The sequence below is a fragment of the Loxodonta africana genome, chromosome 1 (assembly GCF_030014295.1).
Source record: "Loxodonta africana isolate mLoxAfr1 chromosome 1, mLoxAfr1.hap2, whole genome shotgun sequence".
Lineage (NCBI taxonomy): Eukaryota > Metazoa > Chordata > Mammalia > Proboscidea > Elephantidae > Loxodonta > Loxodonta africana.
This window is the reverse complement of record NC_087342.1, coordinates 12,998,940-13,022,530: the sequence shown is the minus strand read 5'-3', so window position 1 is coordinate 13,022,530 and position 23,591 is coordinate 12,998,940. Positions and strand designations below refer to the sequence as shown.

The following is a 23,591-nucleotide window of genomic DNA, read 5'->3' as shown; positions in this document are numbered from 1 at the left end:
ACAAGTTTCCTAAAGTTCTAACAAAAAATTACCAGAAAAAAGAAACAGGTGCCTTTTGACTATGGTGCTCTTAGGCCTTGCTCCTGGGGCTCCCTGCTGCTGTAATATCAATGTCCTGTTAGGCTACCAGACCACTTCATCCCACTGACATATGTTACATTTACAGTTTTCTTTGAATATCCCTCCTTTAAGAGTCTTCTGTGAATTTGCTGTCATCTGCAGAGCTTTGGACTGTGCTTATCAAATTGTCTTCCCATCTCTTCCATCTTCCTCCACCCCCAGTGAGTAGTGATTTAGTTTTCCATGTGACAGCTGCCTTGTAGTTGGTCCAGAAGCTTAGGAGAGCCACAGCTACATCTTCTGATGACTTCCTTATTGATCCAGTGCAAAGGGCAAACCCCTATACATTTTTTTTCTGCATATGTACTTCATTAAAGGATAATTAGGAGACAGAAGGGGGAAAGGAAACAAAGTTCAATTAAGAAATCTTATTAAAACAGAAAGGTAAGAGTTCATCTTAGGCTTAGCATTTTTCACTTTTAAGCTAAGGAGTCAAGTTACAGAAGAGATATACAGAGTTAGCAATATGCTGCATTTTTTGTTGGCCTTCATTCTCCTCTTATCTCCTGTTTACTAGAGCTGTGATGCTACGTCAGCCTTTACTCAGTTCACCCTCTTTTTTCCTGACTGTTAAGAATGCACCTAAAACCTTATCACCTTGGCTTGGAGCTGTCTTGTTCTTTGGAAGCTCTTAGTGCTCTGAAGTTGCCATTTCTATTAACTGTATGCCTGTGAACTCCCTTCGGCCTACTTAGTGTTTAAAATACCTTTTACCTTTTCACTGTGCCTTTACTTTATACACTTTACACTAGCACACTCTCCCCATTTTGCTGAGCCCATCCTATAAAGATCATTTAATTTTATTTTTTGTATCAGATAACAGGTGTGGTGCAAGTCCAAAAGGTACATAAGGCTTTACAGCGAGAAGTGTCTTTCCCGCCCTTGTTCCCTAGTCATACAGACTCTTCCATGGAGATAAATATTTAGTTAATATGTATATTCCTTTTTAAGCCTTTTAGAAAATACAGTGATGCCATATTCACGTACACTGTTCTGGATTTTGTTTTGCCATTCCTGCCTTGGGAGATCACTTTATGTCAGCGCATGAAGTGTCCCCTCATTCTTCTTACGGTTGGACTTCAGCTCTACCTTGATTTGAAATTTTAGACGCCCTGAGCATTCCTTTAGGCTGAGGTGTTTCTTCTGGGAATTCTTTTGAAATTAATGTATGATATTCAACCGATAGGTTATATGCTAATCATTTCTTCATATATGGAAAATTTTATTGTTATAAGTAAACAAGTTAATTCTAATAAAATAATGAAAAATTATTTTTATTTTTATAGTTTGAATCAGCTTGGGTACTGACAAATATTGCTTCAGGGAATTCCCTTCAGACCCGGATTGTGATTCAGGCTGGAGCTGTGCCCATCTTCATAGAGTTGCTCAGCTCGGAGTTTGAAGATGTCCAGGAGCAGGTAAAAAACGGGATAAGTAATGAGAGACAGATGAAAGAATCAAATCTCTCCCTTTGGTCTCGTATTTAGGGCCTGAGTTTCACCAGTTGGCCATGACATCACAAGGAGTGTTCTAGAAATCTAAACTCAAAGTAGTAATTTCAGAGAATATAAGCAGAATTTCTCCTAGACATGTATAACCATTTTTTCCCTTCCAACTCTGAAATTCTTTAATCAATGTACCTTTTTAGACCATGTAAGCAGTGCATGGAGGACTCTCTAGTGTTGATTGAAGCAGTTAGTCTTTGCAACTTTTGTGGAGAAAAGGACATAGAAAACACAAATTTCTTATTACTGCCAACTTTATCAAATTTATAAATCACTGCTAAATAAATGACTTTTTTAACAGCTTATTGAGATATGATCAACATAAAGTGCTGTATCTACTAAGTATACAATTTGACGAGTTTTGACATACGTATATATCCATGAAATCATCATCACAATCAAGATAATATATCTGTTACTCTCAGAAGTTTAGTAAGGTTATCTGCATCCTGATTCCTTAAATTCTTTATCAGCTCTTTTCTTATGTAAGCAAACTTAAATGGCTGAGTAAGCCATTTTAGTTTCTGTTATATATGAAGTGCTATGTGAAATGTTACTTAGGAATGGGAGATAAAGGATATGTATAAGAATATGTGTATGTATGATAACCTTACTACCATGAATACTCTCACTCTTCCTTCTGTTTATTGTACACATTAGAATATTGGTAGTCTTCCTTCCCCAAATCCCACAAGTGTTTTATTTGACTTCCTGATGAGCGAACTAGAGGTGTTAATAGTTAATGTCCATGTGTAATATGTTGATTAACTGCTGCATAATTTTACACAGAGTTGTTGTGGTATGTCGGTTTTTTTTTTTTTTTTTTTGAAAGAATTGTGAAATAATTAGACTCTAAAACCGTCATTAATGAAAACTTTTTTCACAGGCAGTCTGGGCTCTTGGCAACATTGCTGGAGACAGCACCATGTGCAGGGACTATGTCTTGGACTGCAATATCCTTCCCCCTCTGTTGCAGTAAGTTTCTGTTTTTTCCTGTCGTTTCTTTTTGGAGTAATGAAAATGGAAGTTCCTCAGAAAGGAGTGCATTTTTGGAAATCACTTTGGATTTCCAAGTGTTACTTTTCATTCTGGGTATTTTCTTGTTAACTTACTCAGATCGTTTCTTTAAGCACGCAGTCTTATTTAAATGCCAAAATTCTGAATTGGTGGAGTTAGAAATTAGTGAAGTTTCATTGTTCTGGGAAAAACTATTTGAGGGCATCTCTTTATTCAGTAGCATTAAATGGTTTATTATTTTTCTTAAGCAGTCAGAGAATTAGTGTTCATTATATAGTTTACAATTGTACCATCATGCTTGTAGGTTATTTTCAAAGCAAAACCGCTTAACCATGACGCGGAATGCAGTATGGGCTTTGTCTAACCTCTGTAGAGGGAAGAGTCCACCTCCAGAGTTTGCGAAGGTAAGGATTATGCTTGTGGGAAATTGACGGAGAAAGTGTAACTAGAAGAGCATACAGCCAATTTTAATGTGAAAGGAAAGAAAATGACTTTGGATAAAATTTAAAATACAAGAATTTTATCTGTAGAAACTGAGCTTTTTGTTGTTTTTGTTTTAATTTGGGAAAATCTTTCGCTGTCTGTACAAAGCCCTGAGTTGATCTTAAAAGCTCTCATGTTTAAATTCATAAATGGTATCTAAAACACAGCATTTCCCGGTTTTAGCACTTGTGAAAGTTCCTTTACCTCTTTGGTCTAAAGGGCGTGTTCTGACAAGGAATTTCATTGCAAGAATTGATGTATGTGAAATTTTGCTTCCTGAGATTTGTTTGCATGGGCTCTGACTGCCTCATCACAGTAAACTGAGGGCTCACTGACAGCATTAGCCACTTGCCGCCCTGTCTCTAGAAGTGTAAATCACCCCATAATCTACTAAGCGTGTGCCTGACTGCCTTCTTCTGGAGTATCTCAGCCTGCTTCTGGCTATCGAATTTTCTTAAAACTCATATCATTTTCCTTTTACAGGTGTCCCCCTGTCTGAATGTGCTCTCCTGGTTGCTGTTTGTCAGTGACACTGATGTACTGGCTGATGCCTGCTGGGCCCTCTCATACCTGTCAGATGGACCCAACGATAAAATTCAAGCAGTCATTGATGCAGGAGTATGTAGGAGACTCGTGGAGCTGCTGATGTAAGATATCTTTAAGAAAGGATGTCTGCTCTTTAATCCCTATATAAGTTTTCTAGTTGTGTGCTTTGGGCTGCTGTCTTTCATTATTTGTTTACTTGTTTTGATGCCCAGGTCTTTCTTTTAAAAATTCTTTTTATGAGGCTTTTAAAGTACCTTGCTCTTCTCTGCTATTAGCAGTCCTTAAGCAGAAATATAGGGTCGCTATGAGTCGGAATCGACTCAGTGGCAGTGGGTTGGGTTGGGTGGGTAAGCAGAAATATTTGGAAGATTGATACATGCAGTTCTAGCTCATAGTGGGTGACCATACACCAACCACTGGACAACCAAAATCATATTGCCACTGGAAAACAGTCATTCCTTATGTCTCATTGAATCTTATTTTCTTTCGATAGATCTGTTTGTGATATCTTTGATTATAGAGTACATGGTTTTCTGTATTAATCAAATCTATAGATAGTAATAGGAGAAACAAAATAAAATTTAGATGATATACTGGAAAAATGGTGCAATTACAAGCCACATGAAATTTAATTGAAGCAAGTACAAAGTAGATGCAAGGAGACCCTGCCCCAGACCTGCCATATGGAATAGATTCAGTAAGCCTGAGGTGCAGAACACAGAGCCCTGGGATTGTAGCTGGCCATAGAGTGTGGGTCTGCCGTTGAGTGCTCTCGTGAATCAAATGCAGTCTGATGCTCCAGGAGCTACAAGTACAGCATTCAAACTCTGGGAAGTAATCCTTTGTACGCTTTAGTCACCAGATGATTGTGTTTTTTAACCATCATCAGATCTTAACATAAATGTGAAGGAACTGACACAGTTTTGACAGGAGTGATCAATCTCATTAAAAGGGAGAGAAAATAGGGCCTATAAGGAAAGGTTAAAGGGTATTGACTTATTTGGCCTGAAAGAGCAAGACTTAATATCTGTCTTCAAGTATATAAAGGGCCTTGTGGAGGGTTTTGTTTTTTGACCAGCAAGGCAGGTGAGGTTTAGTAGAAACAGTTCGTTATTTGAATCCTGCAACTAGGTCAGCTGTTGACTTACCATTTTCACTTGTGTGAAGGTTAGACAATATGTAAAACTTAAAAGTGTTGTGTAAATGTTATCAATTGCTCTCCACTATCTCAGCAACCATAGAGGACCAAGTAAAGAGAAGTGAAACCTATAGTAAAAAAAAAAAAGGAGGGGGGAAATGTGAAATTCAGGTGATGAGGTGTCTGGAAAAGATGACTAGGAAAGATTTGTAGTTTTAAATCCAAAAATACTAAATAAGAGGAAAGACAGCTCTTCAAGGAGGCACCAAACATTGCATCGGAATGATAGGATCTCCTCAATGGCCACCGTGGAGTACCTTTCCGCTCTATAGTCCTATCACAGTTACTTCTTCTGGATTTCAGTTTGAAGGAAGAGAGGCTAAGGGTAGAACTATGAGGAATGACATTTGTTTTTCTGGTTGCAGGCATAATGATTATAAAGTGGTCTCCCCTGCGTTGCGGGCTGTGGGAAACATTGTCACGGGGGATGACGTTCAGACACAGGTAGGAGTAAATGGTGTTTCTGCCTTAAAAAATAGTACCTTGAACCCCCCGGTCATGCTTCTGTTGTAACATTTAACTACATATTACTAGGGGGAGTTGGCATGTGTCCTGTGTTTCATTATTGTTTGTTAAAAGTGGTGGCTCCCTGACCTGTTGGTTGTAGCGGTTTTCTGTTACTTGTGTTAGGACCTTTTTTTTGGGGCAGGCAGGTTTTTATTTTCCATTATTTTCTTTCTTTCAACATTTTTTTGTTTACATAGCAAATTAGGTTCCCATTTAACAGTTTCTATACATATTGTTCAGTGGCCTTGGTTACATTTTCCACTCATGTCGACATTCTCATTATTTCTGTTCTGCTTGTTCCATTTCCATTGATCTAGCCTCACTCCCCCAACACGCACACGCACACAGGCACACACACACACATCCCTTCTCAGTTTTGCTTTAGGATAAATGTTGACTGGTCTCATATACCAAACAAAAAACAACAAAAAAAACCCCAACGTGTTCCCATCAGGTCGGTTGCCACTCACAGAGACCCTATAGGACAGACTAGAACTGCCCTGTAGGGTTTCCAGGGAGTGGCTGATGGGTTTGAACTCCCAACCTTATGGTTAGCCGCCAGGCGCTTAACTGCTGCACCACCAGGGCTTCTGGTTTAATATAGATGATTTATTTTTTTTAAAGGAGCCAGAGTACTTACAGGTGATACTGTTCATTTTATGAACCAATCTATTATTTAGCTGAAAGGTGACCTCCAGGAATGGTTTCTGTTCAAAGTTTAAAGGGTATCTCAGGGCCATAGTCTCGAGGATAACCTGATCCACTACTTAACACTTGAACTGGTTCTCTGTGATAATCAGAAGCTTTCACTAGCATTTTTCTCTGTCATCTTCATCTCATCCTTTGTGATAGTGACCTCCCTTTTGTACACATGTGGGTCTGTTGGAGCCCTGGTGGCACAGTGGTTAAATGTTCGGCTGCTATCCAGAAGGTCGGCAGGTCAGATCTGCCAGCTGCTCCTTGGAAACCCAGAGGGGCAGTTCTTCTCTGTCCTGTAGGGTTGCTATGAGTTGGAATCGACTTCACGGCAGTGGGTTTGTTGTTGTTGTTTTGTTTTGTTTTTTTTGGTAGGCCTCTTTAATACGAGGAAGAGTCTTCAACTTTACTTTCCTGCTAGCTCCTAATGTTACCCCCTACCCCAGTCAACATCTGTACCCGGATACAGTACTCACAGTGGATTGTTCTAGCCATTTGTATTCTTGACCCCTCAGATGCACTGACAGCTTTTTGAATCCTCTTTTAGGCTTCTGTTCTGTTAAAGTATTTTGGTTCTCCTGTCTTGTTGACCTTTTGTTTCTCCTACACAAACTCTTTTTCCTGTTCCTTCCTGATCGTGGGCGACTTCCAGGGGTCAGTTCTTCAGCCTCATTCATAGACCTGATTTACGACTTTGAGCACCAACCTGTGTGCCCGTGGACTGGGAATTGGGAATTAGGTTTTACCCGTAGCTCTTACTGAGCTCTGGCTTTGACCAGGACATTTAATGTCTTTACTTTTCTCATCTCTTAAGGAGATTGAATTTATTCTCTACAGACTCTCCCAACTCTAATATTTACTTTAAACTTATCATGTCCTCAAAAGAATTCATTATTTTCCTCTGTGTATCTGGACCTCTGCTTTTCTGAGTGAATGGCACCAGCAGTTCCCCAAGCCAGAAATCTGACCATCAGCTTGATTCTTCCCTCTCTTCCACCTCTCTTATCAGTCACTAAGTTCTCTTACTCCATCTGTGATCTATCCTTGCCACTGTTCAGTTCAGACATTTCTTTATACCATCACCAGAATGATGCTTTCAGAATGCAGATTTGATCATGTCAGTGTCTTTGAAGGCTCCCTGGTTGTTGCTAACTAATAACTGGAAGGTCAGTGGTTTGAACCTACCAACTGCTCTGCGGGAGTAAGATGCGGCAGTCTGCCCCTGTGAAAATTTCAACCTAGGAGACCCCACGAGGCAGTCCTACTCTGTCCTGTAGGGCCGTTATGAGTAAGAATCTGCTGAACGGCAACGGGTTTGGTTTGGGTTTTGTTGTTTTTGAATACTTTTAAAGATCCATTAAAATCTAATACCTGCACGGTGGAACGATGTATAGCAGAAGGAAGAAGCTCCTTTATATATAGTCTTATGAAAAGATCTCTCGGTTATATTGTTGAAAAGGAAAAGGCAGAATAATGTGTAGAATACTGCATGCTACCATTTGTGTGAAAAGGAGACGGGGAGATGGAGAAGAAAACAGTACATATGATTGTATCTGCAAAAAACTTCTCTGGAAACATGCACAGGAATCTGCTAACGTTGGTCGTCTCTGGTAGAGAACTGGGTAGCTGGGCCACAGGAATGGAAAAGAAGCTTTTAACTGTATAAAAAACTTTATAATTTCTGGAGTTTTGAACCGTAAGTGTATTTGCTGTTCAAAAACACAAAACAAAAAACTTCTCGACCCTTTCCTCTATGCTCTTGCAATCTTTATTCTTTGAATTAGCTGTGTCTGCTCTCAGCTCTGAGCATCAGCACATGCTTTTTCTCTCTGCGTGGAACACGTGCCGCCATTCCCCATCCTTGTTCTGACCACCACCTCAAACAGCCACTCTCTGCAGCTAATGTCTTCTCATTCTTCAGGTGTTGGTGTTAATGTCATTTCCTCCAAGAAGCCTTGTTTGACCCCAAACTCTAAAGTTAGGTGCTCCTTCTTTTGTTTTATATATCATAGCACTTATCACATTGTATTGTAACTGTCTAATTACTTGATTGTGCAGTCCTGGTGGCACAGTGGTTGAGAACTTGGGTGCTAAACAAAAGGTTGGCAGTTTCAGTCCAACAGCTGCTCCCTGGAAACCCTTTGGGACAAACTACTCTGATTCTTATGAGTTGGAATCGACTCCAAGGCAACGGGTTTGGTTTGGTTTAACTACTGGATTGTAAGCTTCTGGAGGAGCGCTGTGTCGTTCTTCTTGATTACTACAGTCGTCTCCATAAACTAGTGGTTACTGGCTCAGCGTATCAGGGCTCAGAAAGTATTTACTGAATGAAGTTCTGAATCTGTACATCTAGTCCTGACCTCCCTGTTTCCAGGCGTCTGTTAGGTTTTTTTTTTTTGGTTAGGTACTTCTGCTTGCGTGTCTCACACTGGTCTCTGTCACAGTTTATTTTCTTCCTCCGCAAGCAAATTGCAAGTCTTGATTTTTCCTGTTTCTGTTAATGATGTAACCGTTTACCTGTTGACTCACACTTGAAACATTGCAGTCATATTTGGTGTCTCCTTCTCTGACACTTTCAATAGCAAGTCACCAGGTCTTGTTGATTGTTTTTATTTTTTTAAATAGTACTTATTGAGTTTTTTGGTGAAAGTTTACATAGCAAGTTAGGTTCCCATTTGCCAATTTCCACACAAATTGTTCAGTGTCACTTGTTTACATTTATCACAATGTTTCAGCACTCTTTTTAATTGTGTTCAGTTTGTTCCCTTTCCAGTACTCTAGTTTCCCTGCCTCGTTATTGTCTCATTTTTGTTTTTGAGTAATTGTTGACCATTTGGTTGCATATTGATGGTTTTTAAGTGGAGCACTTATCTTATGGGTAATATCCTTTATTTTGTGCGCTGCTCTGCTATTTTGCTAAAGGTGATCTCGGGATAGGCTCTGTCCTAGGTTTAGTGTGTCTCAGGGCAGTAGTCTCAGAGAGTCCTGTATTCTCTACTGTTCCAGATGGTCTAGCTTTTTTTTGTTTTTATAATAAGAATTTGAGTTCTTCATATTTTCCTCCCATTCTGTCTGGGATCATCTGTTATGACCCCGGTCAGAATGGTCAGTGTTGGTATCTGGGCACCATCTAGTTCATTTGGTCTCAGGGTGGATGAGGTTGTGGCTCGTGTAGACTTGTTTCTTCTCTGAGCTTTTGGTTACTTTCTTATTGTTTTGCTCCTGGTGAGTAGAGACCCATAGTTAGGTTAAGACAAGCTTTAATACCTTGTTTTGATTCCTCTTTTCTCATACACAGGTATTGTTGATGGACTCAACTAATTTGACTTCCTGTGGGATAGAACTATTCCTGTTCTTCCCAAGCAATTTAACTCTCTCAGTTTATTCTCCCTAATGAGTTGGAATCAACTCAGTGGCAACGAGATTATTAATCTTTCCTAAAATAAGCTTGGAAACCCTGGGGGCATAGTGGTTAAGTGCTACAGCTGCTAACCAAGAGGCTGACAGTTCAAATCCACCAGGTGCTCCTTGGAAACTCTGTGGTGCAGTTCTACTCTGTCCTGTAGGGCCACTATGAGTCGGAAACAACTCGATGGCAGTGGGTTTGGTTTTTTTTTTTAAATAGCTTGTTCACATAATTATTATTCTTTCTAGTGTATTATTAAGCTTTGGGTATAGAACCCTTTCTTATAGCCTCACTTGTTCAGTCTCGTCTTACTTTGTGTTAGCTTATCACAGCATCTTCTCATTTCTAGCCTTTCTATTTGCAATGCCTTTCCTGTTTTTTGCTCATGAATTCCTATGTATTTTTCAAGGCCCTGCATGAAGTCGTCTTTCATTACTACCGCTCCCTAAGTATTCTCTTTAACTTCTGTTAATTTTCTAGACTGCTGCTTTTTTTTTTAATTGCTTTGTTGCATCTCTTACACTGTTGCTTATCTTGTTTTAAAGGTTTCTTTTTCCCATGATTATAAAAATAGTACATTTACATTGTAGCAAATTTAGCAAATGGAGGAAAATGTGAAGAATGTAAAAGTCTCCCATAACTCCACTACCTAAAGATACACTCAACATTAACAGTTTACTACATTTCCTTCTAGTCTTTTTATTGTTCACATAGATTTTTTTCTAACATGTTTACTGTGGTCTGTATAGTTCTATGTGTTACTCTTTTCATAGTGTTCACTTAACATTCTCCTGTGTGTTCTATAATTTCTTCTGGGTAGATATCCTAGGAGTAGAATTATTTGTGTCAAATTGTGTGGATTTTTTTTTAAAACCTCTTGATATATATGACCAAATTGTTTTTAGAAAGATTGTGCCTATTTTAACTACAAGTTTTATTATTTTTTGATGTGTTTTAATTTAATAAGCAAAAAATGACTTCATTTAAATTTACATTTAACTACTCAAAGTTTTCTATTAAAATGTTAGTTTCTCTTATGAATTTGCATGTTCAGGATAGCATCTCTTTTATTTGCAAACATGGTATTCATGTTAATTTTCTTATGATTTTTGACATGCAGAAATTTTTATTTGATTATTTTTATTTTCCCACTGTAATTTCTTTTATTGTTTTTATGCATGGTAAGTCCTCCACCATTTTTAGATCAGCTATTATATTGTCTTCTGCTTTATGGTTTCTTTTTAAATATTTCCCCTTCAGATCTGTTGCAAATTTATTTTGGTGACTGTATGAGATTAAGACTTAATTTTAAAAAATGATTTTCAACTAGATAACCCCTTACTCTTGAATCATCTATTAAATAAAACCACTAGTCATTAGAGGAAGAAAGGATTAACTGTAATCAAATACTTAATTCTTTATAAATGCCTACATATGTTTCTGGACAAGATATCTGTTCCTTTGTGCAGTGATGACTCTGAGCCCACTGTAGACTGTTTTCATCATTTTAACTTTGTGGTTTTATTTTCTGGTAGAGTAGGTCTCCTTTATGTGTACTTGTCTTCTCTCTCACCTTTGTAAATTGGGGTCATACCCTTTTCATCTCTGTATCCTACAAAGCACCTGGTGTACTTCATTAAGCACATTGAAAGTGCTTATTAAGTATGTGTTGGTTCATTGACTGCCAGGTAAAGATTTCTCAGTTGATTTACAAATCTCAGACCACTTTTGATTTTCTGGTCGCTTGATATATTTATCCATCCAAAAGACATTTTAATGCTGTAAGATTGAAAGGTGAATGAGTAATTCTGTTCTGATTACTAATACTAACATTCTTCATTGTGCCTTATTAAGTACACTTTTAGCAGTTGTAAATGTGTACAATGAAACTGGTTTGATAATCTTAGGAATTTATTCTTTATAGCAGTGAATCCTTTTATCCCTTTGTAAGGCTTTTGTTTCTAACACTTAAAGTGGAGGGGTTATTTCTTTTCCTAAAATAAGTTTTCAGAGTTAAAGGTTTACTTATATTTGGATCATTACAATAAGTAAAATTTTCAAACTTTTCCTTTTAGGTAATTTTGAATTGCTCAGCTCTGCAAAGTTTATTACATTTGCTGAGTAGCCCAAAGGAATCCATCAAAAAAGAAGCCTGTTGGACAATATCTAATATCACAGCTGGAAATAGGGCACAGATCCAGGTAATCCCTTAGCCCTTGTTGTTTTTTCTATATTTTTATTGGTAAGTAAAATTTTTTCAGTCTATAAGATATTAAAAAAAAAAAAATTTATGATTAAAAAAATAGTTTTTTAAAACATTTTTATCACTATTGCTTTGAAGACCCCTACTTTCCAACATTGTTGTCTTATTTTATAGTCTATTTCTTACTTTTTTATCCTAACTTATAGATGCTAAGTCTTTTGAAACTTATATGTAGGCCTTGGTTTTTCCCTTTGCCTATCTAATATTTGATTATTTGTCAGGATCCAAGAAATAGTTTCTTTTATTTTTGAAGTAAAGTAGAGGGGCAGTGAAAAAGAGGAAGACCCCCAGTGAGATAGATTGATATAGTGGCTGCAGCAGTGGGCTCAAACATAGCAACGATGAGGTGGATGGCACAGGACGGGGCAGTGTTTCACTCTGTTGTACTGTGGGTCGCTGTGAGTCGGAACCGATGCAACAGCACCCAGCAACAACAGCAGCAGCAGGCAGCAGCATTTTCACAAGTGTTTTGCTGGACTTTATATTAAACAGATGGGCTTTATTCTTGCTGAATAAAATATTTATTTTCCATTAGACCTTTGTTTTAGATTGCTTCGATTTTTTATGAACCCTTGGGGCCCCATTTTTGTTTAAATGGTTATCTGCCTTATACTTTTGTCCTTGAATCATTAGGAGAGTAACTCAGGTGAGTCCGAAAGTTCAGTTTAGACACCATGATCCATGCTGGAACAACGGGTTAGAAAAGATACCAAAAACACAGAATCCTGGGACTTTGAGCTGAGTGGAGTTGTAGAGATCATCTAATCTAACGTTCTCATTCAAAGATCAAATTGAAGCTCAGAGAAAATGATCTTCTCAAAGCCACCGCTAGTAAATGACAGGGCTGGGGCTAGGTGTCTTTCCACTAAACTTTGCTGTCTTGTCTTCATTGGCGTTATGAAGGTTCTTGACCAGGAAAGCACGCTTAGTCCTAACATTGAATGTTGAGTAGGGATTGAAATTGGTGGCTACAGCAGTTTACAACACGCATAGGAGGTGATTTCAGCTGCCCTTGATTGGCTGACCACACCAGGCTCTTCCCAGTTTCTTCATACAGGAAATGATATGTTTTAGGTTCTTGAGCCAGGGTGAAACATGAAAGTGATCTTGGGAAAAACTATTTTGGTATTAGTGTGTGGGAAGGATTGAGTAAAAATACTCTATTTTTAGAATGCTATTCTGGTTGTCTAGTTGAGAGGCGGTGGTTTGGAATAGGATTGCAGCAGTGGTAAAGGAAAAGGTGGATTCGGGACATTTTAAATTGAGAATGAAAAGAAGACTTGGTGACTGATTGAGTTCAGAGTAAATAAATACCCTTGTAAACTAAAGAGGCTTAAAGTAGACTGGATGTAGAGAGCAAAAGATGTGTCTGAGGTAACTAGCAGACCTAAAACAACCTGCTGGCCACCCTGGGCTGGAGCGCCAGTGAGAGATGAGGACTGGAGCATAAATCGCTCACACGCAAGAGTGGGTATGCTGTGAGGAAGTGAGACTAGCAGAGAAACAAGACAACTGAACATTAGTAATTTCTTACTGTGGGTGGAACAAGAGAGGTCCACAAAAGAGAAAAGAGAGGAGAAAACTAGGAAATTACAAAGTCACAAACTAAGGAGGGTGATACCGAGTAGAGCGAAAAGGTTAGGGATATAAGAACTTCACTCCTTTCATTTTTTTTTTTTAAAGGAGAAAGGATGTCATTAGTGAAGCTAGCCTGAAAGTTACAGTTAGTGTCGTAAACATTTTTACAAATTTTGTAATTTCTCTTTCCATTTACATTTTTCTTTAATTTTAGACTGTAATAGATGCCAACATTTTCCCAGCCCTCATTAGTATATTACAGACTGCTGAGTTTCGGACAAGGAAAGAAGCCGCCTGGGCTATCACAAATGCGACCTCTGGAGGATCAGCTGAACAAATCAAGTAAGTACTAGCCAGGTCGTGTCCTTACAGGTGCCCCCAGTAATACCTGGAGTGAAGGACCAGCTATATTTGAGGATGAGATGAGTGAGGGAGGATCTTATTGATAAGAATGCCCAGTTCCGGCCCTCTGGAAGATTTTTCTCAGTTTCATAATTTGACTCAAAAGAATATTTAATTCCTTACACCCCTCCCATTCCTTGTTGAAAACACTTCTGGGATGTCAGAAGTAAGGCATTGTTGAGGTTTGAGGCAATAAAAATACTTTACAGGGTGGCTCCAGCCTACTCTGGAGCTTCTTGGTTAGAAACATCTGGGCAGTCTAGAAGGTTACTTATAGAATCCTTAGATTCCGACTCTTAAGAGCTAACTCCTGCTATTTCTAGTTTAGATGTCTAAGTAAAGAATCGGACCAGACTTAAAAAAGAGGTGTGTCTTCCTATACAGGACCAAATTCTATGTAAGCAAGTGCTTCCACAGTATTCAGTAAACAAAGAGGTATGTGTTGGCTTGAGACTTAAATGGCCCCCTTGCCAGCAGCTTAGTGGCCAGAGAAAACATAGACGGGGATCAGTTCCCCAAAGGAACATCAACATATAATTAAATGCTAAATTGTGGACGTTCAATATTTCAGATAGAAACATAGACTAATAATGAAGAGAAAAATGGAACCGACTCTCTGGCTGCCTTAAACCTTTCTTAAGGGAAGGGCTGTTTTACATGAGTGTTAAAGGAACCATTAACTCCTTCCTGTCATGTACTATCAGGGCAACGTGCTGTTTTACATGAGTGTTAAAGGAACCATTAACTCCTTCCTGTTATGTATCGTACTGTCAGGGCACCGTGGCTATTTCTCATGTTGTTGCTTTGTGGGGTAAATGAAAAAAAAAAAAAAAAAGGATGATAAAGTGCTGACATAATAGAGGCACTCAGTAAGTGCTGAATTTAGTGCTGTGTTTGGAAATAAAAAAAAAGTAAAGAAGCCCTAACAAATTGTAGCATACTGATCAGGTATGAAAGATAAGAAATACGTACTTGACATAGTAAAATTGCAAACAGATTAACACATGCAATAGCTGTTTCAGTAAAGTTCATCGTGAACAGGTTATTCAAACAGTACTTCAAGAGGTCTTCAGAAACACATCTGTATGAGATGAGGTCTTTTTCAGCTTCCCAAGATCCTGATTCTGGGGTCCTATGATTTGAAGTATGATACCTACCGCCAGATGGCAGTGGTATGGAGTAATAACAAATAGTTTATTTTCAAGCCCTGTGTTTAAACTTAGATATATGCTGTTTTATACCAAATATGCTTTCTTAATTGAAATAAACTGTATACATACCTTTTGTTCTGAAGTTTCATCTTTTTAAAATTTCAAAAACATTTCTAAAATACTACGATATCTTTTATCAGAAAGTATTCAGAAGTATTTTGGAGAAGAGTAGAAAGGCTGCTGTATTCCTTTTAAAATTCAGCATAGCTGTTTATAATAATGAGGTTAATTATCAAACTCCTAGCAGTTTCTTCTTAACTTTCTTAAAGGGACTCCTAAGTATAAAATTACTTATGAGATTGGCTTTTTCAAATCTGAGAAATTAATATAATTTTAGAAAATTTTCAGTCACTTTCCAGATACTGTGTTCTCACAGACTAAACTTCCCTACCTGGAAAGCCTTACTGGCTGTGTCTTCTGCCAGATTGGTCAGTCAGCCAGCCTCGATGGCCAGTGTTAAGGCAACTCCATTTTTCTGAGGGATAGTTTTTGGGATATTCAAGCATTTATAGTCAAAATTATTTTTACACTTTCCACACACCAAAAATAATTCGACCTTTAATACTTTTTTTTGTAGCACAAAGTTCCTGTTGTCATGACAACTTTTGATAGTAGTCTGTTCCAGCAGACACTTGCTATCAGCAGTGAACTACCTGTTCCGTTGTATGTAGCCCAGAGGGTTCACGGGAATTACTACTAAACAGAAAGATGAAATCGTACTTTCAGTCTGATTTTTTGAAGTTATATTTTTATAATGAGACTGGCAGTGTTCAGGTGGTGGTGTAAAGAGAGCAAATTTGTGACGTGTTGAATGTTTTAATAGATTTAAGAGTTGTCAACTCCGTGTCTAGGAGCCCTGGTAGCACAGTGATTATAGCGCCTGGCTGCTAACTGAATGGTTGTCAGTTCGAACCCAACAGCCTCTCCTCGGGAGAAAGGTGTGGCAGTCTGTTTCCGTTAAAGTTACAGTCTTAGAAACCTATGGGGCAGTTCTATCGTGTCCTATAGGGCCACTGTAAGTCGGAATCGACTTGATGGCAGTGGGTTCGGTTTGGTTTTTTTAAACTCAGTGTGCTCTTGTTGAAATCACAGCAAGTTTCCTGCTAGCTCAGCGGGTATGAAAGCTAAACTTACTTGTCCCTGCTGACTGCATTCCTTTTTTGTTCAGACTTTCTTTTGGGAGGGAGGGGAGTTAACACTGGATCTGCATTTTAGTTAATGGAAACCACTTTTATGAAGTTGATGGTTCAGAAAATACTACTAAAAACAAGTTTAATGAAACATACAGCAGTTGCCTACTGTGCCGTATTTTAAAAGCATTTATAGTTAAATTAAAAAGAAAAACTTACTAGTCACCTTTGTACAAAGCATGTCGGGGAAGTTTTATTTTAAAAACTGGTAAATAAAGGGAAAGACTCAGGATTTATCATACCCTTTTAATATGTAAGCTGTATCTAGGGGGTAATCGAATAATTGGTGAGGTGGCGTTTTTATCAGTATTTTCAGATAATCAACTAAGAAATGTTAAGATTAGAATATTCCCATTTTTCAGTCCCAAGGAAATAAATAATGGAATACTGTTGAGAACCTTCACCCATGAAGCAGCCTTTCTAAAAAAGACTTGAATCTGATCAAGTCTCTGAATTTATCAGTTTACAGGAAATACAAGGGACAGAGACTTTTGTTAAATGACACCATTCAAAATCCAAACTGTAGGAAAAAACCAGTTTCTTGTAAATTGTAAAACAAAATTAAAAGAAAAGAGAGATCATATGAAGGAGAGATTAAGAGATGGGGGAGGATATTTAGAGATTAAGTAAATTAACAGATCAAGTGCAAACCTGTGGATCTCATTTGAATTCTGATTCAAACAAGCAAAATATTAATTTTTTAAAAAAGAAAAGGAAATTTGAATACTGACTAGCTGTTTATATTATGGAAAAATTGTTCATAGTTTTAGGCGTAATGATAGTGTGGCTCATTGAGTTGTGTGTGTGTGTATGTTTTAAAAGAACCCTTACCTTTCAGAGATACAATGTCTGGAAATGACTGCAGAATAATCCTGGGGTGAGGAGAGTGCGTAGTGGTATAGATCAAACAAGATTGGCTGCAAGTTGATAGTCACAGCAACTGAGTTTGTTACCTATACTTTTTAATTTTGTGTACTTCTGAAATTTGCCACAATAAAAAAGTAAACACCAAGATGAACATCTATCAAAAATGTACTATTGTTACGAGTTACTTATATTCAAGTTTGGAGAGTATTCTAGTTTCTTGGAGTCCAAAAATTGTGGCGGGGAAGAGGAATGGAGATGGTGCCAGAGAACTGGCTTCTGTGATGAATTTAAAGATGACCCCTCCACCAATTTCATAAATGTTTTAAAAAATTAAAGCTTTCACTAAATATCTTCTTTGTATTAATTTTAGGTACCTTGTAGAACTAGGTTGTATCAAGCCACTCTGTGATCTCCTCACCGTCATGGACTCTAAGATTGTACAGGTTGCCCTAAACGGCTTGGAAAATATCCTGAGGCTTGGAGAACAAGAAGCCAAAAGGAACGGCACTGGCATTAACCCTTACTGTGCTTTGATTGAAGAAGCTTATGGTAAGATAGTGTGTTTACTGTATTTTTATACAAATAACAGTGCTTCTTAAACTTTTTTGAGGGGGCTAACTGTGCCCACCGCCCCTCCCCCCCAGGTATTATAGATGTTATGCTAATTTTTTTACATGTTACTGTAAAAACTAGCATATTACACTTATGAGAACTGGGGAGGGGTGGCGGGCATGGTTGGGCCCCCTCTCCCCCCAAAAGTTTAACACACACAGGTATTTGTGTAAAAATACAGTAATAGGTTTTCCTGAAAATTTTAATTTGCTTTTATGTTTGCTTTTCTGACCTTTCCACATCTGAATTAGCATAGTCATACAAAAAAATGGTTTTCTTATGAATGATAGTGTTTAGAAATTGGAACTGGAGAAAAAAATGTATTTTGTTTGTGAAGAGAAGCCAGTACCCTTCAGTTAAGCTTTTTTTACACGGAACTCTTAGAATCTTCCCAGCTCCCTGACATGGCTTGCTCTTGTGGCCGCCCTTGCATTCTTACCAGTCTGTTAGTCCCAAGAACTTCTGTATCTACCTTACGCCCGACTCTACTGCTTTTCTCTCGCAGAATTTACAGTTGTGGCTTTGAACTGCATCCCCCAGTTCTCCTGTGTCCTGATTCTTAAGAGTTTCATGTTGAAGAGTCACCGTCTGTCTTTTCAGCCCCTGATTCTAATCTCAGTTTCAGTTCCACTTGTAGTTATTGGTTCACTAATGCATTAACCTTTTTTTAAAAAAAGTTCCCTCAGTGATTTTAATATGTAGCCAGATTGAAAACCACTGCACTAGAATTTGTATATTCACAAGACTGGAATTAAGGGCCACAGGATATGCTCATCTTCAAATTTACTAGATAATGCAGACTTGTTTTCCAAAATGATCTTGGCAGTTTACCATTTTTAAAAAGCCTCATTATAAAAGCTGTGCTTGCTTAGTGTAAGAACTTTTGAAAAGTATATTAAAAAACTGTTAACTCTACGACTCAGAGCTCTTTCTCCACAGATACATTTGGATGTATATTTTTTAACATGCATGTGTATACATTTGTTTTTTCCTCTGAGTATTTTTAAGATTTATTGGCGGTGTTGCTGTTAGGTACTTCTGGCTACAGCTAAAAGAAAGCATAGCTCAGACGGACTTAAACGTACTAGTAAAGGGGATGTGTTGGTTAATTGTTCCAGTTGGACTTCTTTGTTTAAGTGATAGAAGTTGATTCTGATTTAAGGAAATATGATACATTTTTTTGAAAGGATACTGAATAGTTCAGAGGCTAGGTAGATAGAACCAGAGCCAAGAATTAAGCAACAGATACCATCCAATAAGAACACAGCTGCTCCTGGCTCTGGGCACCGGGTGATGCATCGCTGGTATAGAAACTGCTGCTTCTGGGGACTGGATGTTGCTTGCTTCCGTGTTTGAGATGTCCGTTTGTAATACTAGCCTGCAGGTGCAATCCCAGCAATAATTTCTGTGTTATTACAAAATACTTATGCCATAGAAGTAGAGAGCCTTTCTTTACATCAGGGGAGGAGACATATGGCAAAATACTGTCTCACAGGAATTTCCAACAGGTTTTTAACAGATTTTCCCCTTATTTTTCATTCTAGGTCTAGATAAAATTGAGTTCTTACAGAGTCATGAAAACCAGGAGATCTACCAGAAGGCCTTTGATCTCATTGAGCATTACTTCGGGACCGAAGATGAGGACAGCAGCATTGCACCCCAGGTTGACCTTAGCCAGCAGCAGTACATCTTCCAGCAGTGTGAGGCTCCTATGGAAGGTTTTCAGCTTTGAAGCAATACTCTGCTTTCATGTTCCTGTGTCAGACCAGGCTACCCAGTCGAGTCCTCTTGTGGAGCCCACAGTCCTCATGGAGCTAACTTCTCAAATGTTTTCCATAATACTGTTTGCGCTCATTTGCTTGCCTTGCGCACCTGCTCTCTTACACACATCTGGAAAACCTCTGGCTCTCTGTGGTGGAATACCCTTCTAATAAAAGGGTAACCAGGATGGCCCACTCTCTATGGAAAATCCCTAGGCTTTGGAGATCTGCATTTATATATTTTAAGAGTCCTGGGACTATACACTTATATTAATGTGGCTCCCTTTTTTGTGGGGGAAAAGAGAGGACTCCTCATTCCCTTTAAAGTGGGAAAAAATACTGACAATAAAAGATGAGACTAAACCTTTATCTTGAATTTCACACAACTACTTGCAACAAGGGAGATGTTTAGACCTGTTGTGTGTACTTCAGAGTACTTTTCATGAGTTCTTCCACAGTGAACCCTTGGATTACCCAGTGGCTTTTTCCGGCCAGATTTGCATTAATTCTTCCTGAGATTGGATGGTTTTCTTTCCTCTCTTGGCGCCATTCTTCACAGATATTAAAGCTAAACCATCCACTCCCTCACCTTCAGCCTTCAGTGAATGTGCTTACTAGTTGTCAGGAATGCTGAAGCATTAATTAACACTTTGACTCTTAAATGTGATCCTGGTTTGCAGATTCCCCTAGAGCAGAGAAGAGAGGGGCACATGTTAATTTGTATTGCTGTTGCTTCTCTTCGTTCTTCTGTGTCTTAGGATTTGGGAGTGGTTCAATTCTAATGCTGGTATGGAGATTTAGAATCCTTAGTAATCAGAAACTATATCCTGTAATTCAATTAAAAAGTTAAAAACAAACAACCAACTCCAGTCTCCCCAAGCTCAGCTGGTGTGACTTGATGCTGTGTTTCTGCATTAAAGCAAATGTTTCAGGCTTTGTGGTCCTGACCAAGGGCCTCATTAAATTGGAGTTCACCCTAGGTGCTTTTTCCCTCTATGAATGCGGGATAAATACACACTTTTACAGATTACTTTTCTCAGCCAATTGCAGCTTGATGCTAATGTGTTCATGCTGCGTCCATGACCCGTTTAATGTAGCATCTCTTATCTTAAACCAGTGACCATCTTCTCAGCGTGACCTCTTCACCCAGATTAGGAGAGTGATCTTCTTCTTATACCCTCATTGTCCCTAGGCATTTTACTTCATTTCCAACTAGAACTGCCCCCTCCCCCTCAATAAAATAATAACAGTTTTCACCTTCTGGCTCATTTAATGATGACTACAGTCTGTACCTGCACATGGCGCTTCCAGTACTGTGTTCAGTGATCCACATTTGTGCTTGGACTGGAACAAAAAATAAGCTTAATTGCCAAGAGAACTGCAAATGAGTTCAATACGACTTCTCGGTGCTAGTTGGCCATCTTGACTCAAGGTTGGGACACACCATCAGAGAAGATTTTTTTGTTGGTGAGCTGTTCAAAATGAATTCTGAAGGAGAAGTTGATCACTTCTGCTTGAGAGCATACCCTTTAAACCTTTTTAGACTTGTCCTCTTCTAGAATTCATTATAACCCCAAAGTATAAACTGTTTGGAAATTGCCCCTGACAAGCTATCTTTCATCTCTGGGAAATCCTGCTGAATGTTAGGGATATTCAGAGCTTTCATACCTCATCATGATGTTATTTAAGCAGCCAACTTATGTGACCTGATTTAAACTTTAAAAAAAAAAAAAAAAAAAAATCCACTTCATTCAAACTAGAAAGATTCAAAGACAAAGGACATTGATCAGCCAAGAGTGTGACGCATTCTTCGCATCTAGTCTGTAGTTGTGTCTGTGCTCTGGGATGGATACCGTCTGATGTCTGTTATTCACGGAGCAGCCACAGCAAAACTAGTCAGCTCCCATCTATAACTGTTACCTTTTCTAGTGCTGCTTTGTGCTGAAAGAACATTTTAGTTTACTGCACTTGACCTGTAAGAGACGTTGATTCTTTGTAATTTTAGGGATAAATTAGGTGGTTAATTTAAAGAAAAACTCAATGTTGCCTTTACATCACATTAAAATATAACTTCTTTCAGAAGGGTGATAGAAGCACTGATTCATAGTAAAAATCTTGTTTTTAGCTTTGACTTTTTTTGTGGCTGAGTTTTTTTAAATTGTAAATTACTGATAACATGCCATTTCTATAGGATGTTATAAGTTATGTACCTTCCATTGGATAGTTTAAAAATTTTCAATTTCTTTTATAAACCAACTAGAATGGAAAAAATACAATGCACACAAAGTTTTCTTCCCCAAGTTAGTAAGAGTAGTGTATGTTGGGAAGTTTTGCCAGCAAGTGCAGGTGTCTCAATGAGGGAATTAAAAAAAGTCCGTTTAACTGACGTGGCCTATTTCCTGTCTACACAGAGGGCTTATCTTGCTTTGTCCTGAAGAAGATCATGAACCATGAGATCTGAGCTAAGATTTTTTGCAGTGATATGATTTTCCTGAAATATAAAAATTGGGACTTGCTGAAAAGTTAAATCCTGGCATAACTCAGATGTGTTGGAACTCATTGGTACTGATAAAACAGCCTTTTGGTAATAGAAATGGCATTTAAGAAGTAACTGTAAATCATATTTTTAATTTTCTGCGTAGCAGATTCTGTTTGGTTTCAATTTATTGAATACTGTATTACTAATTTCAAAACTGAGGAAAACTTTTGCCAAAGGAAAGTGGCTTTGTTTTTCCCTTTTTTTTTTTCCCCTTCTCTAAATATTGAAGGAGCCCTGGTGGAGCAGTGGTTAAGAACTACAGCTGCTAACCAAAAGGTCACCAGTTTGAATCCACCAGCCACTCCTTGGAAACCCTATGGGGCAGCTCTACTCTGTCCTGTAGAGTCGCTATGAGTCGGAATCCACTCCAAGGCAATGTGTTTGTTGTTTCTTTTTTTTTAAAAAAACACATGCTAAGTATATATTCTTTATAATGAGAACCTTGGTGGAGAAAAAACACTGACAGCATTTGGGAAGTATATGAAGGACCAGCAGCTAGGTGTGATGGAATTGAGAAATAACCAGGAAAACAAAGGTGAGATTTAGGAGGCAGATTTTTCCATGAAACACTTTCAATCTTGTTCTTGTCTCCAACTAATCAGGATCCTTTTTACTTCGTAACTTACCTTTGTCAGTTGTGCTGTCTTTTAACCCTGGATGGTTTCTTCCTTATACAGATAAAGCTTTTTGGGCTCTGGATCCTTTTCCTCCCATTATTGTCACAGAAATAAACATGGGCAGTTGTCCCATAATAAATCTGAATTGTTTCAGGTTGCTGCTGATTTTTCCTAAGCAAAAATAGGTAGTAAATTTTATAAACTGAAATTTGTCAACTAAATCCTCCATTGCACTTGCTGGCCCACAGGCCACTTTGAATTCACCTCTCTGGGGCCGAGTAAACAGTTCAGTTGTTCAGCCCCGACTTGGGGGTGAATTACAAAAGGGTTTTCCTTAGGTTGAAGAATTTCTTTTCTTTCCTGCTGATGAGTCTTCTGAAACTTTTCTTCTATCAGTAGGCAAGTTGTTAACAGCTGTTCTAGGGTTTGGGGGTTTTCTCATGTATATTTAAAATTGTGATGTCTAAGGGTAATAATGTTTAGTAAAGAAAAGGGAGCTACTTTCAGAAAGGGACATCGTTTGCTTTTTCATGTTTATACACTATATGCTACCTCCTACATTCCAAAATCGCTCATGGCAGATAGGTGCGGCCCATATATGGGAGTCGCACATCTGAGTTATTTGCCATCCTAAATTAATAGGGTCATTTCCTTCTGTTGTGAAGTAGGCAGATTTAAATATTTTGGTCTGCCTTTTTCTGTCAAAAATGACACTGAACGCACTGGTACAGTAAGTCTGCTGTAACAGAATAGTCTGTAATACTTTATTGTCAGAAAAGGATAGGTTTTAAGGAGGAGTATCAAGACATCAGAAGAATGTGATAAAGTAAAATAAGTATCTGCTAATTGCTGCTTGACAAAATATATCTGGAAGCTTCAAGTGAGAAGAAAGGACGAGGGTAGATGAGGTGTGCCATTTTGCTTTCAGTAAGGGTAGACAGTAGCCCCAGTGTGTTTTATGTAGGTGACAAAGTCAGCTTGTTTTTATTTGGACATCTGCTGTCTGCCTGTTGCCTGGCTAAGTAAGGAAGGGCTGCCACTTTTTCTGATTTAATCCTCCCACTGCATTTTGAG

At 38.3% G+C, this 23,591-nt stretch overlaps 1 protein-coding gene across 1 annotated transcript in view; it reads left to right on the top strand.

Annotated features, from left to right (window-relative positions):
• Positions 1–19,730, top strand: part of KPNA1 (karyopherin subunit alpha 1) — a 76,550-nt gene extending 56,820 nt beyond the window's left edge. Inside the window, exons 6-14 of the mRNA XM_010592918.3 lie at positions 1,407–1,538; positions 2,512–2,600; positions 2,947–3,046; positions 3,609–3,772; positions 5,235–5,313; positions 11,554–11,679; positions 13,534–13,661; positions 17,360–17,538; positions 19,146–19,730. Coding sequence (XP_010591220.2) covers positions 1,407–1,538; positions 2,512–2,600; positions 2,947–3,046; positions 3,609–3,772; positions 5,235–5,313; positions 11,554–11,679; positions 13,534–13,661; positions 17,360–17,538; positions 19,146–19,333 — 1,185 coding nt within the window. The 3' untranslated portion in view covers positions 19,334–19,730. The remainder of the gene's footprint in view (positions 1–1,406; positions 1,539–2,511; positions 2,601–2,946; positions 3,047–3,608; positions 3,773–5,234; positions 5,314–11,553; positions 11,680–13,533; positions 13,662–17,359; positions 17,539–19,145) is intronic.
• The last annotated feature ends 3,861 nt before the right edge of the window (positions 19,731–23,591 follow it).